Source organism: Copidosoma floridanum, unplaced genomic scaffold, assembly GCF_036245765.1.
Source record: "Copidosoma floridanum isolate Cflo_tuat_1 unplaced genomic scaffold, Cflo_Japanese_pri ptg000030l, whole genome shotgun sequence".
Taxonomy (NCBI): domain Eukaryota; kingdom Metazoa; phylum Arthropoda; class Insecta; order Hymenoptera; family Encyrtidae; genus Copidosoma; species Copidosoma floridanum.
In genome coordinates this window covers 694333-709845 of record NW_028321907.1, presented here as the reverse complement: position 1 = coordinate 709845, position 15513 = coordinate 694333, and the positions used below count along the sequence as shown (strand labels likewise).

The 15513-nt window shown below is 45.5% G+C and overlaps 1 protein-coding gene across 1 annotated transcript in view; it reads right to left on the bottom strand.

Moving 5' to 3' along the window:
* The window catches only part of Ten-a (Teneurin-a transmembrane protein), a 99160-nt gene that overhangs the window by 45458 nt on the left and 38189 nt on the right, over positions 1-15513 (bottom strand). Inside the window, exons 3-4 of the mRNA XM_089597142.1 lie at positions 3394-3683; positions 321-440 (exon numbers count right to left, since the gene is read on the bottom strand). Of these exons, the coding sequence (XP_089453268.1) occupies positions 321-440; positions 3394-3683 (410 nt within the window). The remainder of the gene's footprint in view (positions 1-320; positions 441-3393; positions 3684-15513) is intronic.

The following is a 15513-nucleotide window of genomic DNA, read 5'->3' as shown; positions in this document are numbered from 1 at the left end:
CTCGAGAACTTTTTCCCGTGTGTCATCCGCGTGTATCGATCGCCGCCCACGCGACGAGCAAACATTGTTTTTGTCCTCCGCAAGCAGCTTTCCCGGGACGGAGTGTCGCCCGAGTGAAATAATTAAACTTTTTCCCCTCCCCCTCCAAATATTATTTTTCACGTCGCTCGAGGGAAAACACAGGAGGGAGGGAGAAAAAAAAGGGGCATGGTGGCGCTGGCGTTGCAAGGATGTTTGCCGAGTTTGGGCCGTGCGCCGGTGTAACGGGTTATTCGGCAACACCGGCCCGAGGGGGGTGCGATCGATTGTTGGAAACTCACCTTCGGTTGGAATTTGCGTGGATATCGAGTCGTGCGGATTTGCATTTTCGTTGGCGACACTCTTGACGTCTTGCACCAGGCCGCAATTCGTCGTGTCGATTTTGTTCATGGAGTTAACAGCTGAAAACACACGGACACCTCGTTAATACAATCAAATGCATTTTTTCAATATCCCATTCCTCTCTCATTCGCTCACTCTCGTTCATCCGATATACCCGATGGATCGTCGTGGACGCGCTTATGAATATTCAGGCGCTGAATTCGATTAAGCCAACAGTTGCCTCTCGGCTCCTTCGCTCGTCTTCGACTGGTACAGTCGTCGGGGGGGCTTTTGTCATCCGATCGCCGAGCCCCACGAGTACAGGTATATATACTATACATATAGACGTGACGGACGCTCTTTACACTCTCATTTATCTCGCGAACGTCATCTAAACTCGTTTTGATGCTTGTCCCATCCCAATTTTTCCGTGAGGTAGGAAAAATTTTAATTAACGGTCCCGTTATCGACAGCGATTCGCCAAACGAGTTTTATCAGTTTCAAATAGTATCAAAACTCCGCAGAGACGGAGCCAAGAGAAAAGTTATCTCATTTCCAGTCGTGCAAAATGGCATGACAATCGTTGTTGCTCCAACTAGGAAAAACGTTTTTTTGCAGACGAGATGCTCTTTTTTAATGTTCGTTTCACCCGAGAGCAAATATCACGCCGGGGCCAAAAGTAGCATCTCCCGCGCCGCGGTGTACAATAATGCCATAAATAATACGGCAGTCACGAGTGTAGTGTATAAGTATGCCGGGCGCGTGTGCGCGGGAACGAGAAATTGCCCCGACTTTTCTCCGACGATTTCTCCAAAGCCCCCCGCGTGCTCGGCGCGGCTTTGTGCCCTGATTACCCCGAGCGCGCCTCTCGCATCCAAAGAGATAGCGCCAGCCCCCGAGACACGCTCGTTCGAGCCCATCGAATTCCCTCTGCGTGACGATCCCCCGATTGATTGTCGATCGCGCGCTACACCCCCCCCCCTCTCTCTGGCCTTTATTTCAACGACACGCACTGCCTGCAAGTGAGCACCCGAGTATGTGTTTCAAACATTTCGAGTCTCGAGACGCCTTCTTTCTTTTATTTTGTTTGCGGTGAGCTATAGCGTCTCCGAGAAATCCGCAGAGTGCAAAACAATGGGGTGCAAATGGCGCGGGGAAATCACAGCTGGCCGCCAGATGGTTTATTGCACCGTCACCCGGTGCAAGTAGACGTGTATTATTCGCAGAGCCCGAGGAGGAGGAAAAAAAAAAAAAAAAGTTTTCCCGGCCGCCACGCGCCGTAAGTGTGACGTTATCTTTTATTAACGCCCGTGCGAGCAATTTCTCCGTCTCCTCCCGGTCATATTATCTCCCCCCTTTGGGGTAAGGGGGAGAATTTATGGGCTTTCGTTCGCGGCGAGGGCGAAGACAGAAAAAAAAAGAAACTTAACGATTCAATAACGCGAGAGAGCACAGCGGCACATCGTCTTCGTTATCGGATTATTTATGAATTGTGAAAAATCCTAGCCGTTTCGCGTCGGCCGGTGCAGTTACGGCTAATTAGGAAAGAAATCGGACGCCGCTCGGTGTAGCCTTCGGAAATGATAAATGTGTCTCAAGTGACTCTCAACGCCCCCCGACACCGGGCTCTCGGAGGCTCGTGGTCGTTAGCCCCTGCGCTGCTACTTATACGCCGGAGAAGGGGACGGCGTATAGAGAATTTCGGAATATTATGTGTATTTCAGGGGGAAAAGCGCCTTTTAATGTGTCCATAATTAAGTATTTAAATTCGGTATTTTTGACAATGCCTGATGCGTTCTCACAAATGTGTTTAAAAACCCTCTACGTGACTGTTTTTTTGTTCGCTTTGTGTGGATGCGGGACTCTAAATGTAAATGTCAAAATAAATATGTATATCTACTATACGGTGCTTTTTTTTTTCTATGGACCGAAAATTACGACCTTCCTGCTCACGGGGAAATATATGTACACAAAAGCGCCTCGAAAACGTGAATCATGCACTCGAGAGAACATCAATAAAATTTTACATTCGACTTATTACGCTCGTATCATCAGCACGTGATAAATTATTCAAATTCAACAATTTGGAAATTTCATTGCCCGAATGAATTTCATTGCAGCTCGAATGATTTAATTTTGTAATAAATTTATCGCTCGTACGTACGTCGTTATGAAGTACAGAACTCGAACAAACACCGAGGGCACTCGTAACTTTTATAGTTAAAAACTTTTCCGTCGTAACAAAAAAAAAAAAAAAAATGCTAGATACACCCTATCGTTGCGGGCGTGCGTTTAATTTGTCTACTCACAACGTGTTGACACACGCTTGAAACGCTATCTAGTTAACTCGAGCTGGGGGAGTTTTTTCTCGCTTAAGGGCGCTAATTTCCCCTCAAGCTCGTAATATTTACTCGGATACCTTACACTGATGATTACGTTAGAAAAGCTGGATGTGCCAGGATTTGCATGCATTGCCTTTCGCGTGAGTTTGAGATGAATATACAAAGACTGATGAAAAAAGTTATCAAAGTAAATCACGATGAACCGGTGCTCAAAGTTATAATTCCAAGAGCAATCTCCTTCGACCACACTCGCACACGCAAATCACGCGAGAGATTATGCTAGCGATATATATTGGAGTTGGAATCGGAAAAATTGTTTTTTTACAGGCACAACTTTAGAACATAAATTACGTAACGCGTGACACTATCTGACTTTTTTTTTAAAGGTTTTTGCGTGTATTTTGCTATAAAAACTTTATTTTGGTTTTAGCTTGAGAAAAAAACTCCGCAGTAATTTATTAAGACTTTTCAAAGTGACAACTTGATAAATAAAAAAAGGCGTCAAACGTTACTTTATGAATGCTCAAGTATTTTTCCACCATAGCTTGTGGAAGACACAAGTTGTCGTGAGTATCTCCAAAGTGTGTGCGATACGAAAAAAAAAAAAAAGATTTTTCCGATCTTCAACTAGATATTTCTTAGTAATTTCATTCATACGTCCCAATGGTGACGTATAGCAATGTAAACTCACTAGCACAGTAGGTAAGCATCGCGACGAGGGCCACGGTGACGAGTATGAGGGCGATGCTGAAGCACTTCCAGGAGCACCGGTGCTGGCAGCGCTTGTCGATGTGGAAGCGCGACGGCGAGTAGGGCGAGTAGTGGGGCACGGCCGCCGCCCTCATTGGAAAGCCCGGCATGACCAGGGGCTGCGCTTGGGGCACCACGTTACCCGAGCCCCCGCTTCCCGCTGCTCCAGCCCCCGGGCCCAGTGTGCCCACTGGCACTTGTTGCTGCTGCTGCTGCTGCTGAGGTGGTAACCTGCGACAGAAAGAGAACAAGAGGCTGAGTTTCGTTTGCTTCATCCTTACATACATCTACTATAAATAAGAAATTGCTTTGATTTATATAAGTATTACGTGTGAATGACAAGTGCACTATACGCTCGAAGGTATAATCTTTATCTTGGGCCACAGACCGAACGTGATAAATATTCCACTGTACCAAGTCGTACCATCAGTGCATTATCGGCACATAACCGATGCACGTGTAAAGTAATCATCCCTGATGTATTCGTGTTTTTGGGATTCGCAGTCTACGGTCGATTGAAATTTTGCACGTCTTAATTTAAAATCCTGACATTTAACGTGATACTGAATGTAGGAACAACAGGAACCGCCACAAAATGATTGTACATTTATGGAATATATTATATATATATATATTTTTGATAAATCCCCCGAAAATGTTCAGCACGAGACCTACTTTCCCGAGGAGAATGAAATACGACTCGGTCTAATGTAACTTTAAATTGTGATTTATTATTACAGCGTGTTTTAACTCTTGTGGGTAATTTACGTCCATGCATGCCCTTACGCAAATACTCGCGCGCAGAAAAGTAGATGATGAATACACTTCTTTCGAGAAAATGTCGGCTCTGCGGGAACGAAGGAGGAAACGGAAGACTCGGCTAACGAGGACAGGGGCAGGTTCCGAGATTCTAAACATTCGTAAGTACACTGTAAATCCAAGTGTGTTATTTTAACAATAAAATAATAAAGCTGCATATTATTTAGAAAAACTAATACAACAAGTAGATTCAAATATCACAACTGAAAATTATTTTTAATAACATACGAAAACTCACAACACACATACAAAAATTCGTCACTTTTGTTTAATTAAAGTTAAATTAATAACTATTAATAAATATTTTCATCCATCGGTCTAACTATCACTGACCCACAACACTCCCACGCGTGTGTCTTTGCCCAGTACTTTTGAGGGCTTACAGCAAAAAATGACGGTAACCTTTAAAAAATATCGTCCCGCACTCCCGCTCGTTGTGGACGCGAAATCTAGATAATCCACGAGTCCATCCGGGAGCTCATTTTTTTTCCTCGCCCCTAAACAGTCGGCGCCCACGTGCAAAACGAAAATCAAATTTCCAACCTCCGACAAAAAAAGAAAAAAAAAAAAAAAAGAGAGAGAGTCCAGGTCCGAGAGCAATAATACATTCATAAATAACCCTCGCTCCGCGCGTCTGCGTAAATTTCGGGTCAAAAGAGCAGCCCGTCGCCCGAAAACAAGGGGGAAACGAAAAATAGTTTCCTTGATTAATAACAGCGGCGAATCATCCGCAACAGCAAGAATGAGTTCCGGGAAAAAGAGAGGGTCCGTTCTGGAGAAAAAAAAAAAAAAAAATGTCCCTGTCACGTCGAGCGGAGAGAAATATATACATAAGAGCGGTGGGGCGAGGAAACCCGTACGGCGCGGGCGTACGTCAAGCTGGTCTATACGTGTGCACGTGTGTTCGTAATGTGCCCGAGCGTAGGTGTTTTGGAGTTCGAGTTTCAAAGGGTCTCGAATGCCACACGGGAGGGAATATGACTAAGCCAAGTTCGTCCTTGTTACCGAGGCGCCTCACGTCCACGAAGCCACGGTCAACCCTTGGACTGTATATTATTACGTACACGGCCCCGCACAATGGAGGCTCGGCCGCGCGCCTTTTATTTTATTTGTATACACGCACGCAAAGCACTGGAAAACGTGTTTTCCTGTGTACATCTATTATAGCCCGCTGGATGCGAGTCGATTTTTGATTTGGGAGGAAATGACCGAACCGTACGCTTATACTGGCTTTGGGGTTTTTCCACAAGCTGTATGTACTCACGAGAGCGAATAAAGAAAAAAATCGATTTTCTGCTCCGCTATTATTGGTTGTATATATGTGGGCATCTGTAACATCGTATAGGACTTATTTTGCTGAAATATTTACGCGGTTTCTCGAGAAATGCTACGTTTGACGGAAAAAAATTTTCTATTTCCAACGACCTAGCTTTTCTCGGGGAGGGAGGGAAGAAAAAAAACTAAACCAGTTTTGAGTTGGCATTTTTCCACGGTTGCGTGCTTTTTGCGCGATTCCGCTATTACGTGAGAAGGAGATCTAATCTAGATTTTCTCTCGGGGCAGCCCAACTGAACGAAATTACAGAAATTCCGCTCGAAATGAAACACTTACACCAATGAGATAAAAAAAAAATAAAAGATCATTTTTATTGAAAAAAGCTATTTTATTTGCTCGAAACCGAGAAATCAGCGAAAGAGCTAATCGTCGACACAACAAGCGGAGCTCGAGGAAGAAATTTGGAGTTGGGGAAAAATTTTTCATTTGGATTCCGGCGGGGCACGGAAATTTTTTTCCAGAAAAGGAGCCCAACTATAAACGGACGGGCACACATCGTCTCGATCCGAATGCAAGAGGAGGAAGAACGAAGGCGGCAGGAGGTGGTGAGTATGGGCAAGAAAGGAGGAAAAAATTCGTCGTACGTGGCGAACGTGCAGGATCGAAGGGCTCGCTGGCAATTAAAAGCGTATAGATACGACGGAGGAGGAGAAAAAGAGGAACCGGATGGCGAGTAAACAAAAGAAATCTCAATTCGTAATAAAGCCTCGAGTTCTTATATCGAGGGTGTACACGTACATATACCGCCGGCCGGCATTCCTCGGCATTCCCGGAGCGACAATAGAGCCGGCCCCTCGACCGCTGCGTGTTATGCTTCCTCCCGGCGGGTCCGAAATATTTCTCATTTTCACTTATTCAAGTTGTTCCTCCTCCTCCTCTCTTCGTGAGAAACGCTATCAGTCGGCGCACGCACGCCCACGTATACGCACGTAATAATTATCAGAGAAGAAGAAGAAGAAAAAAAAAAAAGGGATGAGGGATGGGTGAATCGCGCGAGTTGGGAGTTTGATCACGTTCAGGCCCGACTGTCAGTGTTGTGACTCTGGACGATCGAGGATGAAGAAACGAGAGGAAAGCCACTTGCCGCTGCAAAAAAATGGGAGGAGGCATCGAGGGGGAAAAAAAAAAAAAGGAAGAAACCCCTCGCCTCCGTGCTCATAGCCGATGTCGTTACTTACGCGCGTAAAGAGATATATAGAAGCGGGAGCTCGAGGAAAACTCGGAAGCAAAGTGTAATACATACGCATACCTATATACACTCGCTGCGGAGAAGATTGGTGGATGGGACACAATGTATACTGTGGTATACGTATAGTGCACGTAGCCGCGCAAACTTTGGTAGTTGCCGATCGGACGATGAGATGGTGGCATCGGCGAGCGGAAAAAGAGAGAGTTAGGACCGGCGCATCCCGAAGGGAGCCCTCCCCCCTCGCTAATGCACAGCCGAGCAAAGGCGGCCGGGAATATTACACCACGTGTGCCGGTAATAAGATTTCGGGCACGTGACGACAATACAAAAATCCCCGCGTTGGCCCCCAAATTGCTCGCCAAAGGGGGCGCGAGCCTACTCGCCTCCTCCACTATCCCCACCCCCCTTCTTTCCATCCGAGAGAGCTATTGTCCCGGCTGCTTTGCCTCCTCTTTCTTTACTCTCTCTCGGCGGGTTAACGCGCGATGCTCTACATGTGCCGGGGAGGAAATCGGGATTTTCGCGCACCGACGCGCGGCCGTACACGTATACATTTACAGAGACCGCAGAGGCCCGTTTCCGGAGTGCTATCGTATTTATTAGGCGCAGCCGCCCCTTCTCCCCCTCCCCCCTCTTTTTCCGCTGTCCTGCGCTAACGACGCGGGGCTCTCTCTCTCTCGAAAAAGTTTGCGGGTGCCGCAGTACGTGTCACTCGAGAGCGAGGTTTTGGTTTTTTTATGCCTCGCCACCCCCGCAGTTGCAGGGGAGTTTTGTTTGCCGCGTGTACCCATTTCGGGTACTTATTAGCATTCGGTTCGTCTCCTGTTATTGTTGTCGCTGCCATCGGGGATCGTGTGTATATATACCTATTGGGTAAATTCCCCCAACTTTTTTATTCACGAGCCCACGGACTTTGGATATATATTGAGATATAATCTTTACGTTGCGATCGACGACGAATAGATTATTTTGCAAGAACATGTGCACCGAATTTGTCATTATAGGTGAGAAAAGCGAGTCTCGGGCACAAAGGAAAGGGATTTAATATTAAATACGCCAACGATATAATATGTAGACAGGCAAATAAATCTTAGTGTTTCAGTATAGGTGCGATAAAAAAGAAATTGCCGTGAAAATGGTTAAAAAATTAATATCGAGATACCTATCTGTGTGTACTTGTAGAGGGGAGCTCCACTCGAACCGTGAACGAGTGCTCCCCTCGGGAGAGCCTCGAAGACGATGTTTATCTCAACTCTATACGTATACTGCGTGAAAAACGGGGAGTAAAGGCATCGACGGCGCCGCCAGTGTAACGTAGCTACAACAAAGAGAGCGTAACACAGGGGGTCTTCGTAGCCATGCCACCCAAGAGTAAGATCCGATATGGACTTGCCAAGGGTTTTAACGACGCGGTCACGAGTGCATTTGCAACAATTAGAGAAGCTGCGTGCGCGCGTCGGCGAATAATGTATAACGAGTTTCGGCTATGATTTCGCGCAAACGGTGCCTATATAGAGAGATCCTCCGAGTCAAAGAGCTTCGCTGCAACTAAAAAGCTTTTATGATTGGGCGACGGAAAAAGGGAAGCGGACCACTCGGCTGGGACTTGTTTGTTAAAAGTTGAGCGGGTTTCCATCCCGCCGATACGATTATTCAAAACGATCGCGCCACCACTCAATACATATATACGTGTATATACATATATGCACGTGCAGAGTTTTATAACTCTCAGACGTCTCTCTTCTCCGTCGGTCGGTGCATCCAATTGGCCGACCACTCGCCGGGCGAGTAAAATAAAAAATACGGCCCCGGCCGTAATTCCATAACCGAGATTGAGATGATTATTTCCGGGGTCGGGCGGGTGCGGGCATAAAACGAAACGTATTAAATTCATGGCCCAATTTTCAAGCGATTCAAGCCGGAAGGGTAATCTTTTTTTCCTCCTTCATCTCGGCTTCTTCTTCTTCTTCTTCATGAACCGGCATCTTTTTCTCTCCGAGGGCGCTTAACGCGCAATTTGTTGTAACAACTTTTCCAATAAAAAACTCTGCCCCCCCCCCCCGGGGGCGCGAAGACCATCAGCCAGACACACTTTTTTTTTTTTTTTTACATTTCCCGGCAGCTACGTGTACTCAAATACGTATAGATGTAATGCCGTCGTCAAACTTTATTAATAAAAAATTTCCCCCCTCCCCTTTCTCGTCGCCGCGACTCTGCCGCACTCTTTTATACATAGCCAAGGAGCTCCTCGACGCGAAGGCAGAGTCGTATAACAGCCAGTGCCAACACCATGGCGTACATAAGTATATATACGAGCGGCGCCGATAATCATCGTAAAAGTGTACCCTAAAATAAACACGCGTAGGTCATATACCGGGTTATGATTAAGCTTTTGTCCCCTCGCGTTACGCCGCACATAAATCCGAGAGAGGGAGAAAGGGGGCTATTTCGGAGACAGGAAAACCCGCAAATGAGCGATGGAAATAAAAAAGCTGCGAATCGGAGAAGTGCCGAGCAGCTGATGCTGGACTCTTGGATTTTACATAGCGGGTGGACGTCAGAGGTAGGTACATACACCATTAGAGGGAAACACCTCGTAAACGTGGCCCCTCCCAGCTGCAAAGGTGCATCGGGTATAAAGGAGAAAAAAAAAAAAGAGCGTACATTATATACCATACACAGACTACGTGCCTTTTTCTGCGGCTTTCGTGCAAGTACGTCTATGTGCGCGCGAGGGAGCTACAGCAGCTACTCTGGCCGGAAACTCTATTTTAACGTAATTGGAGGTTCTCTCTCTCTCAAGACCCTTCCCCCCCGTTTCTTCTCGTCACGACGACGACTCGCAGTGGTACACGTACAGTCGTCCAAAGAGACTCTCCTCTCTTCCGCGTGCACTGCCGCAGTGCATCTCCGTTGCGCTTTTTTTCGACACTCTTGGCTCATCTCTCCCCGAGAGCACCGCTGCAGTGTTGCACGTCCCGGGAAGATGCAGCGGCTTCCCTGCCAGCTTTTGCCTCCTCTTACCGCGTTTTTATCGAAGGGCGCCCACCTCCCCCCGCCACACCTCCCGCTCTCTTGAATTCGAGAGCGGCAGTGTACGGTATTTCACACACGTACGCGGACTGATGACCAGCCGAGCGGTGATCCGAGTCAATTTCGCTGTATTAGGGGAGCCACACTCGTTTCGGTTCATCATCGCGCCCTTGCTGTACCGGGCCACTCTAATCACGACTCTGCTTGCGCAACGGGAATGTGGGCCACTTCTTTTTTTTTTTTTTTCCATTTTCCGCTCGGATGGCTTTTTCGGGCATTTTTTTTTAAACAGAGTCCAACAGAGTTCAATTGTCGAGATGAAATTCCAAACGGATGGGGGATTTTATGGATTTATTTTGGAAAAACAAAAAATTGGTTTTAATCAGCGAGTCTCTTCATTCCCATTGTTCCCACCGCGTCACTTTTCAAGGGATATATACATATATGTATATTATCCAGCGGCCGGAAATTTTTCCCGCACTTTTGTGCTTATCGCGCTCTTATAGAGGAATTGTCGCGTGCACGGGCTAAACGCAGCTTGAGAATAAAGCTTTTTTCCTCTGGGGCGTAGACGGCTGCTCTTTTTTTTTTTTTCTCTTCAACGCGAAATTTCTATTTTATATTCGTAGGGGCAAAGAGACTGTGTTTTAAATAAACGTGCAACTGTACGCGTACGGCTGTGCAGGCGCTTTATTTCAGGCGGCTTACCTCTTATAATGGATTTAACTTATCTAATTTCGCTTTTTCTCTATTTTCCCGTTCTTTTCAAAGTTAATTGCTGCTGGTACATTATATATACACGTGCACCCACGTGTATTTCATAATCATCGCTTATTCGGGTCACATGCTTTACGTGCACACGTGCCAGTCAAATAACATTTGCTTTGAAAGTACTTTGCTATTCGTAGTTTTCGTGCGTAAAAAGAGTGTGCAGTCGCTGGATGCAGTTCAACGAGAGGCTGGAGAAAAAGAGAGTGTTTTTATTTCTTGTGTTTGCATGAAATTCCTCGATTTTTTCATGCATTTATTTAAATTCTGCAAGTAATTTTCAGAACAGTATAGAGCTGCTCTTTTCACACGGCTGCGGCGGTAAATCGGTAATAAAGGACGACAATATTGCATTTTTTTTTTTTTTTTTTTAGTGAAAAAATTTATTCATTTGCAATGAATATGCAAGCATGTACTTTATATAAGCAACATCGATGAATAATTTTCCTCTGATTTTTGATGAATATTAATACTTTAATGAAGATTTTTTTTTTCATACAAATTAAAGTAACAAGTTTGTAAATACATGTTTATAGAGTGAAAAAATCACTGCTAATTTTTTTAAGCGCATAGCTTTTTCGCTGCACGTTATTTTATTTTGCTCACCATACTTACGAATGGTGCTTTTTATCGATTTGCAAAGTACTTCAATCCATCCATTTTTTTTTTTTCTCATGAAAGCAGATTAATTAATAAGAAAATTTTTTTAGTGCAATTATCGAAAAAACGCCACATTTGATTTAAAAAATGGAAACCTTGAATTTTTATGATAGAAAAAAAAACCCAATTATACCTACGTAAAGATTTACATCTAAATTTTGTAGACGCGCTTTTTAAATGTATAATTTAATTTTACGGTAAAAAGCAAGAAAGGTGCTCTCGTCCATCAAAGCAGGCCCAGTGAAATCAATACCCACTTTTCTCCGGAACAACAAACACACAGAGTCGGGCGTGGGCGGACATCACTCAAAATCGGCGTATTGGCAGCAGAGAAGCACTTATATGCCTGTACCTCGTAATGCCAACGCCAAATATACGCTCAGCCCTCGAAAAACCATACACGAACTACAAACACGCTGCGTGTGCACGAAACATCAAGGGCGATCGGCCGATTTGCCGAACAATTTCGTGCAGCCGGCCGATGCTCGCCCGCACTCGTGGAGCTTCCAACAAAATCGTTTGTTGGTTCTCCCTCTCCCTTCCGCCCCCGCCTCCGCTATCGAAAAGCCCATTCGTCCGAAGAAGAAAAAAAAAAAAAAAATCGTAAGTGGCCATTCATTCGTGCGGTCTATCCTCTCTCTCGCTCGCGCTGCGAGGCGCACGAATGATTTTTTACGGTGTGTGCTCTATGGCCAACAGATGCAGCCAGGATCGGCCGAAGCTCTATGCACACACAGGTCCTCCACCTCTCGTCATTCGATCCTCTTCCACGCTCGTGCGCCGGCGAAAATTTATGGGGGCTTCCCGGAAAAGCCGTCCTTTTTTTCTATGCTCGCGCCACATGCTCGCCGCATGCATCCACGTACACCGTATATATACGTACAACACACGGACGCGCCGCTGGCCACTTTTACTAGGGTTTCCTAATTTATCGCTGCACTTGCACGCTGCACGTGTAACACACGATGCACATATACGTACGTATGTGTCCGTGTGTACAGACGCGCGTACAATAGGCGTTGACGACGCCAATGGCCTTTTCAATTTTCACACGCACCACCGATTTTTTTTTTTTTTCCAATCGTCATATTTACCGTATACATATTTATACGTGTGGCTGCTTCGGCATAATGGACGTACTTCGCTCTTCCGCCGCGCAAAACATTATGTGCCGTTATTGTGACGCACCCGAGGACCTATTTTTCATAAATACACTCACATCCACATTTTTTCCTTTGATATATTATTCTTTACAATATTAATTCGATACAATGTACCTATTTGTGTGTTATTCCGTAGCTGTCGATCTGTCTTTGTGCTTTGAGATACACATACGCACCTACGTGTGTCTGCTGCATATACATATACATGGGTACTTGAATACATATTGTGATTGGCGTTTAAAATATATGTACCCGTAAAATTTGATATTCACCGGAATCGACTTGCAAAGACGTTTTTCAAAGTACATATACAAATGTATCTTTCACACCGCATCTATATGCCGCTCATATATTATACACGTCAAAATTTTTCTTGAAAAATATAATCAATTTTTTTCCTTTTATTTATCATTTGAAGTACAGTCAGTCCAAAAAAAATGTTGTCAGAAAATATAACGTACTGCATTTCCAAAAGTAAAAAAAAGTGTCCTATAGCGTTTTTTTAAAATGTATCATATTCCCTAAAAATGTACGTACAAACCGTATTATTTATAAGAAACACAAGTTGGATGAGTATACTAGTCGAGAAGAAGAAAAAAAAAAAAAAAAAAATGTTTTAAAAAGCTACGAAACAATCACATAAGTATCCCTTCCGCCACGTCCCATCGTTCCACCAGCCACCCTCGACGTAACGGTGGCTCACATTGTTAAAGCGTCGCGTGCTCCTCCTTGATTTCCTCGATTTCTCATCATCCGGGGGCCATCGGTGTACACACAGTCGAAGGCAATAGATGGAAGATACACTTGTACACCCATAAGCTTGTGCGCCCCTCTGCAACTTCTTTCACGGACGAGTTGACGCCTTACAAATGAAAGGACCCGCTCCCCTCCCCCCCGGCCATTGTTACGGTTTAATTGTATTTACGTGACGACTGAATGGACACCATTTTTCTCCTCCTCACTGCACAATGCTCCTCATAAAAGTCGTGGAAAATAATAATTGTACGTGTATACTTTTTCCTGCGGATAGCTATACGCGTGTCGTACACTTTATTCTTCCCTTTTCTGTTTCCGTATAGATTACGCATCAGCTTACGCGTCACTCCTTGAAATTAATTCAGCGTCCCGGAGAATCGTCAAATTCTTCTGTCGTGCACCGTATGGTGTGCACACATACATCACATTTTTAATATATTAGATTTCCGGAAAATGTGACAAAGTACTTCATTACTGCTAATTTCACAGTATAGTGCTCATCACATTAGGTATACAGTTTGCAAGAGTATAGGGGGGGGGAGGAGTCATAATGAAAAAAGTTGAACGATCGATAAGGTGGGCCGGCCTAATTGTACGTGTTTCCATCGGAGCCGGGAAAAACGGGATGGTCGATTCGGACCTATCGATCAAAAAACCGGGAGAGGGATGGCGACGCCTGCAACGCGCGATAAAAGAGCAGAGCCAACTGCGAGCGATCAATCAAAAATCCGGAGCAAAAAAAAAAAAAAAAAAAAAAAAAAGAGAGAGAGGGAGCAAAACGCAGTAAATCAACCAATCATCATTCGGCTCTCCTTGGGCGTCGCGTTGAGCGTACACGTGTAAATCAACATCGGAGATGTAACTGCGCGCGGATTCATCGAGTGCTGCAATATCCATAGGGCGCCATCCATAGTTGAGTCGGGGGTGCGAGACTTTAGCCAAAATAGGTATATATACTCGTATAAAACCCCAGCGCAGCGTCGTTAGTGCTCTCGAGTCTTCCTGTCCCCTTCATCATCGGGATGAACAGAAAGGATACGTCGCTTGGTAAAAGAGAGGGGAGGAGGGGGGGAGGGATATTAAAAAAGAGAGAATCAAGCGCAGAGCAGCGGAACAAGGGCAAAAAAGGACAGGAGTTGGGCGGAGGGAAGCCGCTCTCCCCTGCTAATACCCCATACACTATATATATACTCTGCCGTTGCTAAGAAGAGAGTCCCCGTGTACGCACACACGCTTCGCTAGTAATTTTATTTGACAAAGGCAATTCATCGGTCATCTCTCCAAGGCAACTCACCTATAGTGGTATTAAGTATTATATAGGTGGGTACAAGAGAGCAGAGCCTACTCCTCGAATCGAAAGCCGGCCTGTCGGGAATCATTTCACGCGCTGCTGGATGCACGCCTAACCAGAGCTACTTCAGACTTTTACCATCGACCATGACATGTATGGTATACTCTATTGCGTCGATGCCTCATCCATGTGTGTGGGTATACTCACTCATCCACATATAGAGCATGGATATCATGTGTGGACGAGCGAGGGAGAAGAAGGAGACCATGCCCATCCAGTGTATACACGGAGCATATAATATACAATATCGACTACACGGGTTTGTTGTATAATGTATAGCCGGCAAGTTCGGTGCAGTGCATATACTTACTTACTCTCTGTGTAACGAGCTGCAGTGCAGCATCAATGGCACACAGGAGGGGTGGGGGTGAGCGCGAAACTCGAGGCTGGGGGGAGAAAATTAGAACACCACCGCCTCGCGGGGCCATGCAGGATTGCTTATTTATACATATATAAGGGGGAGAAGGGTGAGCAAGGGAGTCAAGAGAGAGGGAGAGGTGCTACCGCAGTGGGTGAACTCGTCTCGAGATCGTGCCCCAATTTGGGGGACGATAAACTTTTTTCTCTCTCTCTCTTTTTTTTTTTTTTTATCGTTTCGCCTGCATCTACTCGAGCCGCTCCTTATTTTCGTTTCCACATCTGGGGTAAGTGTGTGTGTGTGTGTGTGTACCTACTGCGGCAAAACTCGGCGATTGATGTCGTATATATATACACGTTTATACGAATCGAAGCCGGACAGATAGGGCCCGCGTGATCGATCGATCTGATTAATGCCGGGCGCGTGTGTACACACGCTCGGCGACTCCACGAGGCCGAAACTTAATCACGCGCCGTTCGTATTATGCGCAAACTTATTTTCATCATTGCCGCGGGTGTATACAATCGTATTGGGCTAACTCCCGTGATCGATCATCGATCTTCATCGCGCATCGGCACATGACGCGGCGCTGGCGCGTAAACTCCCGGCAAAGCGAAATTTAAGAGTTG